Source organism: Ascaphus truei, chromosome 2, assembly GCF_040206685.1.
Source record: "Ascaphus truei isolate aAscTru1 chromosome 2, aAscTru1.hap1, whole genome shotgun sequence".
Lineage (NCBI taxonomy): Eukaryota > Metazoa > Chordata > Amphibia > Anura > Ascaphidae > Ascaphus > Ascaphus truei.
In genome coordinates, this window is record NC_134484.1 from 286,680,598 (window position 1) to 286,701,457 (window position 20,860).

A 20,860-nucleotide genomic window follows, 5' to 3' on the forward strand; every position below is an offset into this window, starting at 1 on the left:
AACATGCTTTTTAAGGTTTTATTGAATCGTTCCACTAAACCATCTGTTTGTGGATGATAGACTGAGGTTCTGAGATGCTTGATTTTTAGGAGTTTACATAACTCTTTTGTTACTTGGGACATAAATGGTGTTCCCTGGTCAGTTAAGATCTCTTTAGGAATTCCGACCGGGTAAACAGAACTATTAACTCTTTTGCTATGTTTTTAGCAGAGGTGCTACTGTACGTAGGGGAATTGCCTCCGGATATCGGGTGGCATAATCTAATATTACCAATATATGCTGATGTCCCCTAGCAGACTTTATTAGGGGTCCTACTTGGTCCATAGCAATCCGGTCAAATGGTACATCTATTATGGGAAGGGGTACCAATGGGCTACGATACGCTTTGAACGGGGCGGTGATCTGACATTCTGGGCATGAGGAGCAATAATTTGTAATTTCTGCGGAATGGGCGGGTAACAGACAGGAGGAGGAGGGCTTGTCTATGTGCAGGGAAGGCCCCGCAGCAAGGCCCCGCCCCCTCTGACACAGACAGAGCAGGGAAGCAGCCTCAGCACGGAGCTTCTGGTCACCCGTGCACAGCTCTGCCCGCCCCCAAGTTTCCCCGCACGCAGCCTGCGCCCCCCCCCCTAAATTATATTGTGCCCCCCCAAGGGGGCGCCCCCCCCCAGTTTTCGCACCGCTGCTGTACAGAGCTGAGAAAAGAGCGGTGCAGATCTAGAGCATCCCCACAGTTCCAATCCTAACAATGGGAGAATGACTTGGACTGTGTTTTGGATCAAGAGGACTGTGATGATATTAAACCTGTATATATGGATATATCTAAAAGTTTGATATAGAGTGATCAGGGAAAATGATTACAGGTTACTAATGAGATGGTATCTTATCCAGATGTCCAATTTCTCTTCAAGAGGTTGTGGCCAGCGTGTCTATATGTGGTCCTGTCCTGTGATCACCCAACTTTGGACCAAGGTCCAAGAAATGACAAGTCTAAGAATTGTAAAAAAAATCATGGGTGGGCTTCTAAAATAGACATACTCAAGATATTAAAAAAATATGAAAATAAATTGATCACAAATATTTACACAGCCATGTGATGCACAGCTGCCAATTGTGGAACAAAAAACAGATCCCAACCATATCGTAAATTTTAATTTACGATATGGTTGGGATCTGTCAAGTATATAGCGTGACAATGCAAGTATATAGACTTCTCCATGACTCCAGTACTAAATTCCAAAGAAACTAGGAACCATGGAGAAGGCATATTAGTGATCCAAAGTTTCCTCCATCCCAGATCCTCCTCTATGACTCCGTTTCATTTTTAGACTCTACAGGCTCAGAGCCTCGCAAACAATTCCCTGATCATTAAAAAGGATTCTGGGATATACTAAACAAAGAAAAAGTAATCCGAAAATAATGAAATGATGATAAGTGATAAAAATTAAACTTTAATAAATTGTATAAAATAATGGGAATAACTAACTGATGATAGATAAAAACACCATATGATACACCCTAATAAAGTACTAAATTGAACTATGCATTACTGTCAGCTCTGTCACAGACGATTGTAGTTTAAATAATCCAGCCAAATTATAGTGGGGTAGAGTAAAGAGCACCATCTAATTGGAGCCACTAACATACACTCTGACCCTCTAATGCTGGAAAGGGCGGTCTAGGACGTTTGGCCATGACAAAAATGCTGCCAAGTCGCTGCCCGGACATTAAACTTTAATGTTAGCCGCTCATGATCCCGCCTGACTGCCCGCTCTGATAAGCAAAGTCTGATAAGTGCATGTTTAAATGATCCGGTCGGAACTGCTACACTGCCTAGACGCACCATCTTTAAATATCCCATGCGGGCTATTTAAAGATGGTGCATCGGAGCGGCCAGTCTAAGCAGTGTAGTGTTCCTGCGTGGGATGTTTAAACATGCATTTATTAGACCTGGGTTCTCGAAGCGGAAGGTCGGGTGCATGATGGACATTGCGGCGAAATGCCAGCGACATATTGGTCGTCGCCAAACATCTTATTCCGTGGAAAGTCTTGGCATGAAATCACTACGTATAGCTTATATACATTTATATAGGTATTTCACACAAAATCAGTAATTAATAGATACGTAGCTTGTAATGAGCAGCATACTCCATTCAACTCTGCACTGTAACAAATATACATGGAAAAAAGCAATCTAAGTGGAAAGCTGTAACAAGTGACTATAAAATAGCAAATTCTAACAGGTATAATAATAATAATAATAATAAATAATAGCATGTTCTTGTATAGCGCTGCTAGTTGTACGCAGCACTTTACAGAGACATTTTGCAGGCACAGGTCCCTGCCTCGTGGAGCTTACAATCTATGTTTTTGGTGCCTGAGGCGCAGGGAGATAAAGTCACTTGCCCAAGGTCACAAGGAGCCGACACCGGAAATTGAACCAGGTTCCCCTGCTTCAAATTCTCAGTGCCAGTCAGTGTCGTTACTCACGGAGCCACTCCCTCTCCAGGTATGAAGTGTGAGGAATGAAGGGAAGGCAATAAAGTACCTAAACCTCTCCGTGTCTGTCTGATAATAATACAGAACTCCTGGTGGGGTTGGTGGCATTCAGTAGCGTCTAACGCTGAATCAGTAGTCATTGGTAAGGAACAGCGATGCTAATCCTCAAATCTCTTCAAATCTAGTGAAACATCAAAGTAGTGAACAATAGGAGGACTGCTAAATCCTATGACAATTGTTGAGCTATACCAGGGGCCGGCAAACTGCGGCTCCTGAGCCGCATGCGACTTTTTCCGTTCCTACATGTGGCTCTCCTCAATCCGCAGGTTGCTGCTCTCCAACTGCTGCCTCTCTCCCTCACTGTACTGGCATTAGCTGCGAGGGGCACGGCTGGAGCTAGTTGGGCCTCTTGTTGCCGCCGGGCCCAGCACATCCCGAGCTTCTGGCCTGCCTCTCTCCTGTACTGTCCCACGCCGGGCTCTTTCATGCCGGTGCGCCGACTTCAAAGAGAGGCCCTGTGTCGAACAGTGCATGAGAGAGGCAGGCCAGAAGCTGGGGAGATGCCAAGCAGCAGCTGAGGATTGGCAACCCAGCACAGTGTAGGAGAGAGGCAGTAGTGTATTTGGGGGGTGTAGTGTATGTGTACTTGGAGGGATAGTTTATGTGTATTTGGGGGGTAGTTTATGTGTATTTTGGGGTGTAGTGTATGTGAATTGTGGAGGGCAGTGTACGTGTATTTGTGTATACAGTATATACCTATTAGCATGTGTATAGTATATGTATGTGTTTGTGGGGGTGTAATATTCATGCATGTGTTGCGGCTCTGGGAATATTTCAGACAGACATTTTTTATAAAATGGCTCTTCTTCCTTGAAAGGTTGCAGACCCCTGAGCTACTGAGCTATACCGAAGGCATAGGTGCTAAGATGAGTAAAACAAAAAGGGAGCCACGACATTGCATGGATGCCCAAATGCAATCTGCTAACCCCTCTGGCATAAGATGCTAGTGCCTGCTGTTGTCTGCCGACGCATGTTTCGCATGGGCGAAAACTTTCTCAAGGCAAAAAACACCCCAAAGCCGTGTTTCTGGGGAATTTATAACGTCATAAATTAGTCTGGTCCACAAATGTTAACCCCTCACAAACCATTTAGGTTTTTTCCCACTATCAAATCTTCTCATAGATAGGAATGGCAAGTTTATGGTGGTAAATAACTCATGTTTCACGCAAGCCTTTTGGTATTCAAGTGAATAGAACAAAGTCTTCCCTTCTTGGAAGTTAATGTTTAAATGCCTTGTTGGTATTTATAATTGCAAAATAGCTTGGCGGCTCTCATACATCCATCTGTTGAGATCACCTAAATGCCCAAAAAGTGTAATATCATCCACATCTAACATTAGGATTGAATAGTAATGAATCCACTTATTATAGGTATAGTGGGTGCAGGGAGCAGAAACTAAAGAAATAGTTAAAACAAACTTCTAAATTAGAAGCTATCACCTAAAAAATATATAATAACATAGTATATATAGCTATCTGAATAGCAGGTAGTAGTAGTTAAAAAAACAAAGCGTAATAAAAGCAGTTGATAGGAACCTAAGGTGCAAAAAACGGATCTCAATAGCATCACAGCTCACTAATATCACATAATGGCCATATCTCTCGAATGAATAAGCCATAAGTAATTGGCAGACTCGGAGTACCACACTGTTCATCAAAAATAGGGAGCATAGAGGACTGGGAACAAGGCCAGATGATTGCTCAAATAGTTTGTTTTTGTTGACATGGTATTCAGATAAAGGATGTAAACATAAAACCTTCATTCAATCAACTAGGAGTCAGAGTTTGTAGGATATAAATCCAGCGTGACTCTTTTTTGAAGAGTTCAGTGTCAGTCACCTTTTCTTGCCCCATGAGAGTATTGATCAAACCCATAGAAGCACCCACCCCTTTTCATTTAGTCTGAGTGAGGGTTATACGTATATTATACTGGTTAACAGAGTAAATTGTAAATATGCCGATATGTGTCGGACTAACTGGGCTATTATTAGTTAGTTAATTGTAAGAAAATCTCGCTGATTCTTCTTCTGCTATTATGTCATCATGGTAAATTGACTATACACTGGCGACACACTTTATTCGAGCTCGGCTAGTCCCACGAATTCGGGTATACCCGGGTGTATTGAGGTTTGTGACTGTTTTCTGCCCGAGTGCATTGAGGTATTTTCCAGGCAGGGATTGAAGCATTTTATTCCCGCTGGCTGCAATACTGCACAGTATATATATATATACTGCATTACAATTCATGAATTTATGCCATCTGGTAGACACGCGAAGCATTGCAGCCTATTAAATCCTAATCATTATCATTTAACAGATCAGCCGCCCGTCAGCCAGGCATGAACCCAGGCTGGGAAGGCAAACGCAACGGGGCTTGTCAGAGGTGAGGAGCGGCGCATTCCAGGTATCTGCCAGGTACAAACTGGGTATTTGCTCGAATAAAGTGTGTCGGTGCAGTACTTCTAACACCATTTACCCCCCCCCCTTTGTACCCTGTTATCTTTTCTTTGTACCACACATTCCCATATATTACAAAATCAAATAAATTGAAGTTGAATAATAAAATGTAATTTAAATTTGGGGGCAGATTGCTGCTTCCATTTTTTATTTTTTTTTAATCAAGGAAGCAGGATCCTCCATGTAATTGCTCACTATTGCAAAATGTTATTTAAGTCTTTTTAACATCAAAACGTGTACTCAGAAAGGCCGCCACCTACAGTACATCAGGAACATATTGAAAAAATATAAGGAACATACAAACAAGTAATACAACCCAGTATACATTATCACATTGATGAGAAGCTAATTTTCTAGTAATCAAAAAAGAATATACAGTACAGACCTGATGAGTTCTACCAAACGTTCTTCAAGATACTGCTTGGTTCTATTAAGATCATCAAGGTTGGCTAGCATCTTCTGATCATTGCTATCTTTCTCCTTTGTTATGCTGTTTAGCTGCTCACGATATTTCTCGATTTGTTCATTTGCAAATTCCAGTTCAACGTGTTTTCTATTTCAGGGTAATGTTTTGAAACATAAAAAAATAACCAGATGTTGGTGCTTCCACAATACATAGTTACATAGTAGATGAGGTTGAAAAAAGACATGCGTTCATCACGTTAAACCTACAGTATGCTAAATTTAGACGACAGATACTTTATCCTATATCCGTACCTACAGTATATTGATCCAAACGAAGGCAAACAAAAAAAAAACAGTGAAATATCATCCAATGATATCTCATAAGGGGAAAAATAACTTCCTTACTGACTCCAAGAATTGGCAATCAGATTAATCCCTGGATCAACATCCTTCTCATGTTTACTTATTTGGTACCTACCTTTCCTTTCTAAAAAAAAAAAAAAAAAAAAAAAAAGTCCAACTTTTTTTGAACAAATCTATTGTATCTTCCATCACAGTCTCCATGGGTAATGACTGCCACATTTTAACTGCCCTTACTGTAAAGAACCCTTTCCTTTGTTGCTAGTGAAATCTCCTTTCCTACAAACTTAAGGGATGCCCCCAAGTCCTTTGTATTGCCCTTTGGATAAATAGTAATTTGGAAAGCTCCTTGTACTGTCCCTGGATATATTTGTATATAGTTATCATACCCCCTCTTAGACGCCTCTTTTCTAGTGTAAATAAATCTAATTTAGCTAGCCTCTCCTGCAATGGTGAAGGGGTTAACCAGGCACATCAATAATGGTTAAGGCCACTTAGTTAACCCTGACCCGTGTGGTAGGGTCTTAGAGTGTCATCTCGGGGACCCAGATGTCGAGAATGTATTATTGGGACTGTATACTAATTTTGCGACATTAAAGATTTATTTGACTTTTGCCTTTACTGGGGTGCTGGGATCGGGAGATTTCTAGGCTGTAAATTCCAGGGTGAGTTTGTAGGAGAAAGCTTCTACGTATCGGCTTTCCAAAATTATTGGTATTACAATACCGGCAAATTGGTGATTGGCTGGCAGGAGAATTTCCATGCTCTGATAGCCTACCCAGGTCAGTGAATGAAAGCCTTAAGATGAGAAAGCCAGGGTGAGTATAAATAGGTAGTTACTTGATCCCTATGTCACCTTGATAAAGTACACCTGTACGAAACGCGTAGGTGCGTTCCTCTTGTCCTATTTTTGTTCCCTGTATGTGTTACTAGCTTGCAATACAATCTTTATTTTTTATTACTGCGGAGTGGCCTGGTGTGTTTCTTCCTGCTTGACATTGCAGGACGTCTGGAGCTGTGCTCTGTCTGCACCCTCTGCACTTCTGAATCTACCCACGGACGGATTGCACGCATTGATCTGGAGAGTGCCCCTGGGAACCAGCAGGTAAAGTGCCCTAGTGCCTTATTTAAATCCTGCTTTCCATCCTTATTGCTTTCTTCAATATACTGTTTGGGTGATTATTGTGTACATCCCTGTGGTTGTCCCAACTGACTCCACTTGTCACTTCCCCTACAGTACTACTCAGTTTCTCTGCAATTTATTGAGGGGCACTCCATTATCACCGGACCACCATATAATGGTTATAATATGTCATATGTCTCAATAGGACACTTGCCCAGGTTTGAGCACCACACACACCACGTTCTTCTGAGTTTGTAGGAGAAAGCTTCTACGTATCGGCTTTCCAAAATTATTGGTATTACAATACCGGCAAATTGGTGATTGGCTGGCAGGAGAATTTCCATGCTCTGATAGCCTACCCAGGTCAGTGAATGAAAGCCTTAAGAGAGCTTTCAGCCAATCAGGAGCGCAGATTCCAAGCACCAAACCAACAGCAGCAAATTAAAAAATGCTCTGGACTGAATAGACGCGAGCCGGCTTCAAAGATTTTGAACTCAGAAAAGTTTATAAGTTCTACTTTTGAGAATGTAGCAGTCGCGTTTGGCATTGCATGACGAAAACAGTTCCAGGACTTTTGGGAGTAATTACCGGTCACTGGAAAATGCTCTAAAAAGGTAATCTTGGTGAATTTCGTTCCAGAAACAGATTTATTCGTTAGCCGTCTTCCCAGTAAGTGTGTTAACCTTGTGAATTGTGTTACATTGTGTGTATGTCTTTTCGTGAATTAAATAACAATTTATTTTACCATCTTGTTTTGCTCAATCAATGATCCCGGTAATAAAAAAGGTGTTAAGAAACATGGTCTCCCATGGCATCTCCTCATAAGTTAGATTGTCCATCCCCTTTATAGAATACATTTTTCTTGAGAAGAAATGCTAAGCATAATGGCAAGTGAGAACAAAATTAGGATGTTGATACGTCATAAGGATATTTATATTTCCATGACTCCAATCACATATATACTGCTATAGATATAGCAGCATATATACTGCTATACATTACAGATATAGCATTTCACATCATAATGAAATCAATCATATTAATGAATTGCTCAAAAGTAAGCTTAAACTCTAATTTCAATTTCAATATATTGGGGCCTTTGGCTGACTAAAATGATACTATGGGGGTCATGCACTAAGCGTCGAAAAGGCACTTTTCGCCCGTTCTGCGCAAAAAATGCCTACCACGATTCAGCAAGCCCAGAGAAGTTGGCGAAAAGCGAAACAACCACCATGTTACTTGGCATTTTTTTTGTTTTCTGCCAGGGGCACGGCGAAAAGGCACTTCTCGCCATTACTCGCCATATTTTCAAACCCGCTCAATTCTAGTAGCCCCGAGCAGCTTTGCGCCGCTACTCGCCGCTCTAGAATGGAGATTTTCACGCCAATCCGTCACGGCAACTCAAGTTGGCAAGTTGGTGGGGGAGAAGCATCGGCAAGGGCAACACTTAGAAAAAATCAGGCCTTTTTCCTGCCTGGGATTGATGCCGGGGGTCTCCGGAGCTGATACCCATTAATACCAGCATCGGAGCCCCCCGGCATGCATCCGAAGCAGGAAAAAAGCATTTACAGTCCACTTCATTACCTTAGCGGCTAACCGCTAAGGCAATGAAGGAGTTAACAAGCCGTGCCAGGTTTATTGTGGGTAGCGGGGGTGGGTGAAGGGGGTATTTGGCCCTTGGTGGCTGTTTAGGGCTTGCGGGGGGTTTGCGGGTGGACTTAACCCCTTCATTATCTTAGCGATTAATACTGCTACGGTCATGAAGGGGTTAAGCCCTCCCGCTACCCACCCGCAAGCCCTGAACACCCACCGTTGGGGCTAATACCCACTTCGCAACTGAGCGTGGATTGGTTTGAGAGTAAGCGGTTCAACGGGAGTCGGTCAAGTAATGGTAAGTAAACAAAAGAAATGCATTTTTTTTTACTTTTACAGGTGTATTTTTTTTTTACATTTAATATGGTTTTTTTTTTATTATCATTTCTTGCCACTGTATGTATGTATGTATGTATGTATGAATGAATGAATTAATGTATGTATGTCTAGATTGATATATACATACAGGGTAAGAAATGATTGTTTTGGAAATGCTTGTTTTGCTGTTTTAAAAATGTATTTTGCTACAATGCTTATAAATGAGTGTGTTATGTAATTTTTAATTTAGATAGATGCAATTTATGGTGGATTTTGCAGTACTTGATTTCAGGTTGTGGTTTGCTTTTTAATAGTGGATTCTTTTTGGTAGTTATATTTTGGATGATGGTAACTTTTTTTAAGAATGGTTTGGTTTAACGATTGAAATAGGTTATTGTGTAATTGATTTGGATAGGGTTGTAATTGATTTCGGACTTGATTAATTAATGGTAATATATTTCTGTTTTCTTGCTTGGTTTAAATAGTATACTTGTTTGGATTGAATTGCATTTTGTTTGGAATATTTTATTGTTAACATTGATTTGCATAGTGTACATGATGCACACATTATATGCATCATTTATACACTGTAAAATTCAATGTTTTGATTGCCGATTGGGAGATTGACATTTGTTAGATATTGATTGTAGATGAAAATTATTTTATTTTGAATTTTTTTTTTTTTTTTAATGTGGCTACAGTATCTAATATTTTAATTTTGATATGCAATGTGATTTATTGATTTGGAGATGTGCTATTTTCATTTGTGCATGTTTTTTTAATGCTTAAACATTTCTTTGTATATTCGTGTGTGTGTGTGTGTGTGTATATATAAATATATATATACATACATACATACATGAAGCCAATGTACAAATGAATGGGTGAAGGGTGGGTATCGGGCCAGGGTGGCTTAACCCCTTAATTACCTTTGTGGTTATTAACCGATTAGGGGGTTAAGTGACACCAGAATGTGTTTGCTATGTATATTTTTTGGCTACGGAGGACAGAGGGAACTTGCAGGCGGAGAGAATTCATATTGATGAGGTTAGTAGAACTGTATTTATTTTATTATGCTAGTTAAAGTGTTTAATAATGGACAAATCATCTATTATTCATATCTGGATAATAGTTATTTTGCCCATTACTGTACTGTATGTGTGTGTGGGGTCGGGGGGAGGGGGGATGGGGTGGTATTTATGTATTTAAATGTATAGGAAAGGTTTATTTTTTTTACATACAGGTGACACCTGCGGGGAAGAACCGGTGGCCCCACATTTGTGGGGGCACCGAGGACCCGTAGGGACCAACCGAGGGCCCCCAGACCCCCGTGGGAACCACCTGAGGACCCTCAGACACCTGTGGGGATGACCCGGGGCCCCCAAGACACCAGCGCGCCTACCAGTGGAGACCCCATTTGAGGCCCACGGTGACCGCGGAGACCACGTGGAGGACCACGGCGCCTGCCGGGGACCACCCGTAGGCCTCCAGACCCTGTGTGAAACCCTTTGCTGGGCCACTGTGGGGCCTACTGACACCCGTGGGCATGGGGTATTAACCCTGTATGTAAAAGAATACATCATGTATTTATGGGGGGGGCACAGGGGGTGGATTATGTATTGTTTATTAAATATAGTCATGTTTATTATGGTTAACGGGGCTGGGGGGTATTGTCCCCAAGCCAGGTTGGGTAGGCCTCCCTGTGGGTAGTGGGTGATTAGGCCTCACGGGTGGGGGTGTAGTGGGGGAGGGTGTATAGGCCTCCCGCGTGGTGGGTGAGGGTGGGTTAACCCCTTAATGACTATAGCAGTTAATGACCGCTATGGTGATTTAGGGGTTAGAGGACATTACATTGGCTTTTGTTATTCTTGTTTATGTTTTGCAGCATCGGAGGAGGGCATGGGCGGTGATGAAGATGAGGATGGCCTTCATCGTGGCAGCCGGACAAGGGTGAGTGCTATATGTATTTATTGTCTTTATTGTGCTTTATGTATTTTAAATGGGCAAATTCACTATCATCCATATGTGGATAATAGTAATTTTGCCCATTACTATAATGTATGTGTTAGGGTAGGGGATGTATTTATTTAAAAGTATTTATGTGGTTTTTAATTTTTGGGGGGGGTCACAGAATTGGTACTGCAGGCCTGTGGGGAACACTCGAGGGCTACCGCCGGGCTATAGTATCATTGCTGTGTATCCCAATTTTTTATATATGTACTGGGGGTATAGGGGTTGTTGTGGGCACAGGGGGTGTATGTTTATTGCAATGTTTATTGGGGGCAATTGTCCCCAATAAACATGCTATTATGCCTTAACCCCTTCATTGCCTTAGCGACTATCCGCTATGGTAATAAAGCAGCATTAATGTATTTTAATAATATTGTGTGGGATCAGGGGGTCTCCTGAGCTGAACCGAATTGATTTCTGGCTCAGGGACCCCCTGCTTCCCGAGTTACAGGCCCCGGTTTGGGGCATCGGTGCCAGTGTCGCCGCCATCTTTATAGCGGGCACGTCGCGTATGGGACGCTATAAAGATGGCGGTGACACTGGGACCTGATGACCCATACCGGGGGCTGTAACTCGAGAAGCAGGGGGTCCATGATCCATAAATCAATGCGGTTCAGCTCAGGGGACCCACTGCTCCCGTACACTATTAGTAAAAATACATTCATGCTGCTTCAGTACTATAGCAAAGGTAAGGAATTATTGTTTATTGATATGGGTGTTTTATTCATAGTGTAGATGTGCAGAGGGTCTCTGGAGCTGAACCGCATTGGTTTTAGGTCCGGGGATCCCCTGCTTCCCGAGATACAGGCCCCTTTAGGGGGTGCCGGTATCCCTCTGCTTTGTTTACATTCTGCGGTCACGTGATAGGGACATTTAAATGCAGAGGGATACCGGCACCTCATAACGGGGCCTGTATTTCAGGAAGCAGGGGGTCCCTGGACCTGAAACCAATGCGGTTCAGCTCCGGAGACCCCTTGCACATGTACACTATGAATAAAATTGTATTTAAAAGATTTTTTTAATGTTGCCGATGTTTGCGCAGAGAGTGTGGCGGATCTCTCTCTGCTGCAGACACATCTTGGCAGGGGACGACTTATCGGCAGCTTCTAGCCAGGCAGACTGTCTTGCCACCGGCTAATCGCCATGTTTGGCAATGTTGATCTCGCTTTGATTCGCCAGGGATTCAGCCCTTCCTGCATACTGCGAGGGCAACACACCAAAAACATGGCCATTTCAAATTACTGGCGAATGCAATTTTTCGCCGCGTAGTGCATGACCCCCTATACTGCACCGACACACTTTATTCGAGCAAATACCCAGTATGTACCTGGCAGATACCTGGAATGCGCCGCTCCTCACCTCTGACAAGCCCCGTTGCGTTTGCCTTCCCAGCCTGGGTTCATGCCTGGCTGATGGGCGGCTGATCTGTTAAATGATAATGATTAGGATTTAATAGGCTGCAATGCTTCGCGTGTCTACCAGATGGCATAAATTCATGAATTGTAATGCAGTATATATATATATACTGTGCAGTATTGCAGCCAGCGGGAATAAAATGCTTCAATCCCTGCCTGGAAAATACCTCAATGCACTCGGGCAGAAAACAGTCACAAACCTCAATACACCCGGGTATACCCGAATTCGTGGGACTAGCCGAGCTCGAATAAAGTGTGTCGCCAGTGTATGTACGATTGGCCTTTGTATTTGGATTTAGAGCAGAAAAACATATAATGCCCTTTAACTTTGTTCATTCGTAAATATTACAACTCTGTATTTCTAATCAGACTGATACAGCCAAAACTTAATTATTGTTGTTGTTGTAATGCACTCTGTTTAAACTATTATCAGATAAGGTTCCATAAGGAAACCTAAGTAGCTAGAATCTAAGATAAGGACAACTTTTAAGCAATAATACCGAGGGGAAAAAAAAACTATTTATAAAAAAAACTAAAACATCTAAAAATAGACATATTTCATGTACTGTATATCTGCCTATTTTTGACAATATATATATATATTTCTCAACGTTTTGTCATATGTAAAGAAATATATAGTACATTTTACACAAAGTCAAGTATCAAAAAGAAGAGACCCAATATCCCAGTCTGAATTCAGACCGTGGGGGATGCGAGTTTGTAAAGTAAATATCCAATATAGTTCTCTTCTATTTAGGATACTAAATCTGTTGCCACCTCGGATGGGACTAGGTACATGTTCAATACCCAAGAAAGACATATTTTTTGAATCACCCATATTGCAATGACTAAAATGTTGGGATACAGGATGGTTTGTATCTTTTTTAATAATCAGCCTTAAATGTTCGAGTATGCGAACTTTTAGATTTCTAATAGTCCTCCCTATGTACTGTTTCCCACAACCGCAACTTAACAAATACACCACATGAGTAGTGTCACAATTGATAAATGAATTTATAGTAAAAAAAATACCAGTTTTGTGGGGAAAAAAATCTTTTTTACTATCCATATGTTTGCAAACTTTGCATTTTGAGCATGCATAACTACCCTTAGGAAATGTTGTTACAGGAGCCATCTTAGATGAAAATAAACTGCTAGATACATGGTTAGCAATTGTTTTTGCTCTACTGAAGACTATCTTGGGTCCCTCCTCATATACAGAATGTAAAATGGGATCTGCTGCTTACACTCCCCAATGTTTCCTGATTATTTCTCCAATCTTTTTAGATTGATTATTATGTTGGGTAACAAAATATGGGGAGTGAGAATGCAGTTTAGATTTATTATTGTTATTTAACCTGCCTAATAAGACAGATCTATCCAAATTCATCACTTCCCTAAAGGTTTTATTAAGATCACTTCTTAAATAACCTCTGGTTTCAAATCGCTCCATCAGATCCTTTGATTGCTTAATAAAGTCTTCATTTGTACAGATCCTTCTCAACCTAATAAATTGGCTTTTTGGTATTCCTTTGATCAAGGATTTAGGGTGTCAGCTGTCAGCTCGCAAAAATGTGTTTCGTGAATTTTCTTTGCGACACACCGTAGTGATAATATTCTTATGCATGTCAACAGAAAGTAATAAATCTAAAAAGTGAATGTGATGAAAATTGTAATTTGTGGTAAATTTTAAATTGAAATCATTATTGTTTAGATAATCAGTGAACAAAATAAGAGAGAGTGTGTATCCCCATGCCAAATAAAAATAAGGTCGTCAATATAACGCCTATAAAAAGTGATAAAGTGTCTATAAGGGTTCTTATCTACAAACACGTGGAACGATTCCCACCAACCTAAAAATAGGTTTGCGTAGGATGGGGCAAAACTAGTGCCCATCGCGGTATCACGTGTTTGGAGATAAAAATCACCATCAAACATAAAATAATTATGTGTTAACAAAAATCGAATAGCATTTAAAATAAAAGTGCTCTGTGCAGGTGAAAGGTCTGATTGTTGTAAATAAAACCTGACAGCTGCCAACCCATGATCGTGTAGTATGACTGTGTACAATGATGTAATATCAAGACTTAACCATACGAAATTTGTTTCCCACCTGATGGAGTCAAGTTGAACCATGAGGTCGCCACTGTCTTTGATATATGATGGCAATGACTGCACAATAGACTGCAGAAAATGATCTACATATTTGGAAACACCATCTCCCAAAGATCCAATGCTAGAGACTATTGGCCTCCCAGGTGGGGAGACCAACGTCTTGTGGATCTTTGGGAGATGGTGAAAAATAGGGATTATCGGGTAGGGACGAAACAGAAATTCCAGCTCTCTTTCATCAAGGGCGCCTAGAATTGATCCCTCATCCAAGAGGGTTCTCAATTCTTTAATATAAATTGCAGTGGGGTCCCCTCTAAGCAAAACATAAGAGGAATTGTCATTTAATTGTCGGAGTGCCTCAGTTTTGTAGTCTGATTTATTGAGCACGACAATGGCTCCCCCTTTATCGGCCCCCTTGATGACCAGAGAGTTGTTGGCCCTCAGTGCTTTGATTGCTAATCTTTCTCCATACGTAAGGTTGTCTGCCCTATATTGTAGTGGCATAATAGAAAAAGAATAACCCCTCGCTAACAAAGATAAATCACGCTCAATCAGTTGCTCAAATGTTGCAAGGCAGTGTCCCTTCATATGCAAAGGATAAAAAAACAGATTTATTTCTCAATCCAGAGGATCGTCTGCCTAAAAAAGAGGAAGGGACATCTGCAATATCAACATTTTCAACCATGAGATCTTTCATATCTTGTAAATAACAGTGCTCATGAAAGCTTAAAGACTTAATCTCTATCAAATTATCACAACTTGATGCATCAACACGATCAATATCAGTAGTTAAACCATGCTCTCCGGAGTCTTTTTGATAGTAAAACCTTTTCAATGTAAGTTTGCGGATGTACTTGTGGAGATCAATTGTAGTCTCTAACAATTTAAAGTCACTACAGGGGGCAAACTTTAAGCCCTTATCCAGAAAAGATAGTTCATCCTGATTAAGCTTGTAATCAGAAAGATTAATGATTCCTGTATTCTCAATTAACAGTTCTTTTTTCTCTTTTGAGGATTTTTTGGGGTTCCTTTTTTGGCCCCTCCTTGTACGTCTGTAGTGACCCTGTTTTTTGACCCGAAGAAGGTCCTAGATTCATATTAAGCATCCCTTTGATACATTTGGTTAGATGATTCACCACCTCTTCGTTCATTTTGTCTGTCTCCCCCATTCCCATAACTAACATTATCTCTATCAGTGGGTGCCATAGCTCTGGGAAAAAGATCATTATCTGAACCCTCAGTTTCTGCACTCGCTGAATGTGAGAAAGAGATGTTCTTTTTTAGTATTGATTTATTTTGTTGGTCTCTTGATTTATTGGGTTTGTGGGGGGTTGAAGAGTTAAAATTTCTTTTGAAGTTAGGGACTTTTTGCCAAACATAAATCTGGTTACGGGCGTAGTCCTGCTTATCCCTCCCAAAGTTCAAACGAAAACATCTAAAAATAGACATATTTCATGTACTGTATATCTGCCTATTTTTGACAATATATATATATATTTCTCAACGTTTTGTCATATGTAAAGAAATATATAGTACATTTTACACAAAGTCAAGTATCAAAAAGAAGAGACCCAATATCCCAGTCTGAATTCAGACCGTGGGGGATGCGAGTTTGTAAAGTAAATATCCAATATAGTTCTCTTCTATTTAGGATACTTAATCTGTTGCCACCTCGGATGGGACTAGGTACATGTTCAATACCCAAGAAAGACATATTTTTTGAATCACCCATATTGCAATGACTAAAATGTTGGGATACAGGATGGTTTGTATCTTTTTTAATAATCAGCCTTAAATGTTCGAGTATGCGAACTTTTAGATTTCTAATAGTCCTCCCTACGTACTGTTTCCCACAACCGCAACTTAACAAATACACCACATGAGTAGTGTCACAATTGATAAATGAATTTATATAAAAAAAATTACCAGTTTTGTGGGAAAAAAAATCTTTTTTACTATCGATATGTTTGCAAACTTTGCATTTTGAGCATGCATAACTACCCTTATGAAATTTTGTTACAGGAGCCATCTTAGATGGAAATAAACTGCTAGATACATGGTTAGCAATTGTTTTTGCTCTACTGAAGACTATCTTGGGTCCCTCCTCATATACAGAATGTAAAATGGGATCTGCTGCTAACACACCCCAATGTTTCCTGATTATTTCACCAATCTTTTTAGATTGATTAATATGTCTATTTTTAGATATATTAATCTAATTAACAAAATACTATATCTCGGTCTCTGTTCATTATTCTCTTTGGGTTTTGGAACTCATTTATATTATATTACATGTGACTAGATTTTATTTTATTATCTTTCAGTGTATATAAATGTTCCATTAATACCCTTACAATATTATACAATTTACAAAGAGGATCTATGGATATCTTATATCTTAGGTTGTTATTTCACTATTGTTTTTAATTTTGTTGTATTCATTTATTTAATTTGGTTTTATCATGTCCATGCATTCTACCATTGGGAGTGCTTTTGTGTATTTTCAATAAAGTTTTTTTGTTTTATGTTTTAACCACCACGGGTCGCATGGGGTCCAGTTGCTTAGCAGCATAATGCATTAGGACCGTGCTGGTCACATGTCGATCGACGGAGTGACGTCGTGCGCTACGTACACCAGGGACCAGGGTGCATTGGTTGTGGGTGTGTTTAGCTTGACACGCAGACCTTGCCTCTCTGGCCCTTGTGCACAGTGACGTCGCACTTGGTTATTGATTATGCTTTACGGCGGCGTGGTCTGACGGGGTTGCGTCACGGGTCATGGGTCACGTTCCCGCACCACGTGACGTACCCGGAAGTCACTGTAACTGGCCCATGCGATCTAGTGGTAAGTATAAATTGCACTTTGTATGTAACTTTTGTATTCACCTTGATAAAGGACTGTAGAGGTCCGAAACGCGTTGGTGTGCTTTGTAACCTTTTTCTGATTCATTAAATAGCTTTTTATTGAGAACGTACTCCTGTTGGTTTTATTGCTGCATTTAGCGCTGGATATTTATTTATTTATTTATAAAATATTTTACCAGGAAGTAATACATTGAGAGTTACCTCTCGTTTTCAAGTATGTCCTGGGCACAGAGTTAAGACAAATAATACATGGTTACAAATACAGTTACATAAATGAACAGGGAATACATTATATACAAGACTTTGCATGCACAGTTAAAGAAAATATATGTTATGGGCGTATGTAACAGTTACAGACCAGATTAAAATGTGAGACAGCCTTAGATTTTAAAGAACTTAAACTGGTGGTGGATGTGAGAGTCTCTGGTAGGTTGTTCCAGTTTTGGGGTGCACGGTAAGAGAAGGAGGAACGGCCGGATACTTTGTTGAGCCTTGGGACCATGAACAGTCTTTTGGAGTCAGATCTTAGATGATAGGTGCTGCATGTGGTAGGGGTGAGGAGCTTGTTCATAAAGAATTTAAAGGCAAGACAGGAAAGGTGAACTTTGCGCCTAGACTCTAGTGATGACCAATCTAGTTCTTCGAGCATTTCGCAGTGATGTGTGTTGTAGTTGCATTGGAGAACAAAATGACAAATTGAATTGTAGAGGGTGTCAAGTTTTCTAAGGTGGGTTTGAGGTGCCGTGCCATATACTATGTCTCCATAGTCAATAATTGGCATTAGCATCTGCTGTGCGATGCGCTTTCTGACCAGGAGAGGATTTGTTCCTGTAAAGTACCCCTAGTTTGGCATAGGTCTTGGTTGTCAGGATATCAATGTGCACCCCGAATGTTAAGTGGGAGTCAAACCATAAGCCCAGGTATTTAAAACTGGCAACAGGAGTTAGGGTGGTGTTAATGTTGGTTCTAATATGGAGCTCAGTTGCTGGAAGCTTTAAGAATTTAGTCTTGGTCCCAAATACCATTGTTACAGTCTTGTCAGTGTTTAAAAACAGTTTGTTTTGGGAAATCCAGTTTTCGAGTCTCAAAAAGTCAGACTGAAGTATGTGTTGAAGGTCAGAGAGGCTATGGCTGTGTGCATATAGGATTGTGTCATCTGCATACATGTGTATTGAGGCTTCCTTACAAGCTGTGGGAAGATCATTAATGAACACTGAGAAGAGTAGGGGCCCCAGAACAGAGCCTTGCGGGACACCACAGGTGATATCCAGGGGGTTGGAGTTAGAGCCTGAGATGGACACATGTTGGGATCTTCCTGATAGGTAGGACTGAAACCAGTTTAAGGCATGCTTCCCTATTCCAGAGCTCTGGAGTTTGTTAAGCAGGATAGCATGATCAACTGTATCAAAAGCCTTTGCAAAATCTAGGAATACTGCACCAGTGAGTTGTCCCCGTTCCGTTCCACACTGGATTTCATTGCAAACTTTTAGCAGGGTAGTTACGGTGGAGTGTTTGGAATGAAAGCCAGATTGGAATTGGCTAGGGAAATTTGTCTTGGTGTAGTAGTCGTTCAATTGGGAGTGGACACATTTTTCCATGACTTTGGATAGAATTGAGAGAAGTGAGATTGGTCTGTAGTTTGAGACAGTGTTTTTGTCCCCACTTTTGAAGATTGGGACAACTTTGGCAGTTTTCCAGGTCTTAGGGATATGGCCTGCAGACAGGATAGAGTTGACTACGGAAGCAATTGGTTTGGCAATGGCTGGGGCACCAAGTCGTAGGAACCTAGATTGTAGCAAGTCAGGTCCACATTGGCTGCTTAGTTTTAGTTTGAGGAGTGCTTGTGTAATCTCCTCTTCAGATACTGGGCCAAATTGTAAATTGTGGGCAGTGTTGGGAGGGGGTGGGGCTATGTGGGCACTCCCAGGATGAGATTCAGGTTTGTGGTTTGGGCTGCGTTTCGCTAATAGGTTAGTGGCACACGCCACAAAGTAATCATTCAATGCATTTGCAATGTCAGTGTGGTTTGTCAGTGATAGTACAGCATATAGTGCTTCGTTTTTTCTCCCTCCATTTCTGCATGAAGATCTACTACTAACGGAGGCACATTCAACCCTCAGACACTGGATACACTGGACTTGCTGCTTATGGTGGATAAAGATTCCCAAGTGAGTTTATTCCATGCTGTCTACATTTATTTTGTCTGCTAGCAAAGGATGTTTCATCTACCGGTCACCGGCAGGTGCTATTGATATTATCCTTACTGCCTTGTCTTGTGGGATTAATTTCAACCGGGCTGCATCCTTTGGGACATTTTAGTACATTAGCATCAGAGAGTTGTCTTCCACATATGCCTACATACTTTTCCTTACTACGGATTGTCTTGAGAGCACCACACATTTTTTTTCCTATGGTACTTGATATTGTGCGGTAGCTCAGACATACTGCAGTTTCTTTTTTCATATATACCTCACAGGGTACGTTATCCCATTTAGCTTTTTGTAGTTTTTTGTTGGCTCAACATTTCTTACAATAACTATAAAATGGATCAGAATATCACCGAGAGTGAATATGAGACCGATACAGACATTCCTGTACAGTTTACCTTAAACTGTTCTGACAATTCCCATCGAGTCAAGAAAGCACAACAAGTTTTTGAAAACACATTAGAGCTAGATTGTGAAGATGTTTCAGATCTGAAGATCCACTTTTCTAGACTGGAAAAAATATTATCTACTAAAATCAGACTTTGGTGGGACATTATCTCATTGCAAAATTATGTTACTACACAAAGAATCCCAAGGGGCCTATGTATAAAAAAAGTCACCTACGTTTGGATTTGTCAATCAAGAGTTTGAGACCAAATGGAAGGAGGCACTTAACATATGTTCATTTACCCTGATTGACCTTATCATTAAAGCCAAAATTAAAGAGAAATCCTCCTTAGAAGAAGAAATTGTATCTCTTCAAAAGAATTTACATCAATATAAAGATATGGATGGGTTTGATAATCTTGATCTTGTTTTATCCAATAATACCAAAAGTATGGAAAAAGAACTTATGGCCAAAAAGCAATTGAAATTTGGGAGGGATAAGCAGGACTACGCCCGTAACCAGATTTATGTTTGGCAAAAAGTCCCTAACTTCAAAAGAAATTTTAACTCTTCAACCCCCCACAAACCCAATAAATCAAGAGACCAACAAAATAAATCAATACTAAAAAAGAACATCTCTTTCTCACATTCAGCGAGTGCAGAAACTGAGGGTTCAGATAATGATCTTTTTCCCAGAGCTATGGCACCCACTGATAGAGATAATGTTAGTTATGGGAATGGGGGAGACAGACAAAATGAACGAAGAGGTGGTGAATCATCTAACCAAATGTATCAAAGGGATGCTTAATATGAATCTAGGACCTTCTTCGGGTCAAAAAACAGGGTCACTACAGACGTACAAGGAGGGGCCAAAAAAGGAACCCCAAAAAATCCTCAAAAGAGAAAAAAGAACTGTTAATTGAGAATACAGGAATCATTAATCTTTCTGATTACAAGCTTAATCAGGATGAACTATCTTTTCTGGATAAGGGTTTAAAGTTTGCCCCCTGTAGTGACTTTAAATTGTTAGAGACTACAATTGATCTCCAC

At 40.6% G+C, this 20,860-nt stretch overlaps 1 protein-coding gene across 1 annotated transcript in view; it reads right to left on the reverse strand.

Annotated features, from left to right (window-relative positions):
* Positions 1-20,860, reverse strand: part of FYCO1 (FYVE and coiled-coil domain autophagy adaptor 1) — a 778,329-nt gene that overhangs the window by 435,117 nt on the left and 322,352 nt on the right. The window contains exon 10 of the mRNA XM_075588587.1: positions 5,401-5,568. Within this exon, the coding sequence (XP_075444702.1) occupies positions 5,401-5,568 (168 nt within the window). The remainder of the gene's footprint in view (positions 1-5,400; positions 5,569-20,860) is intronic.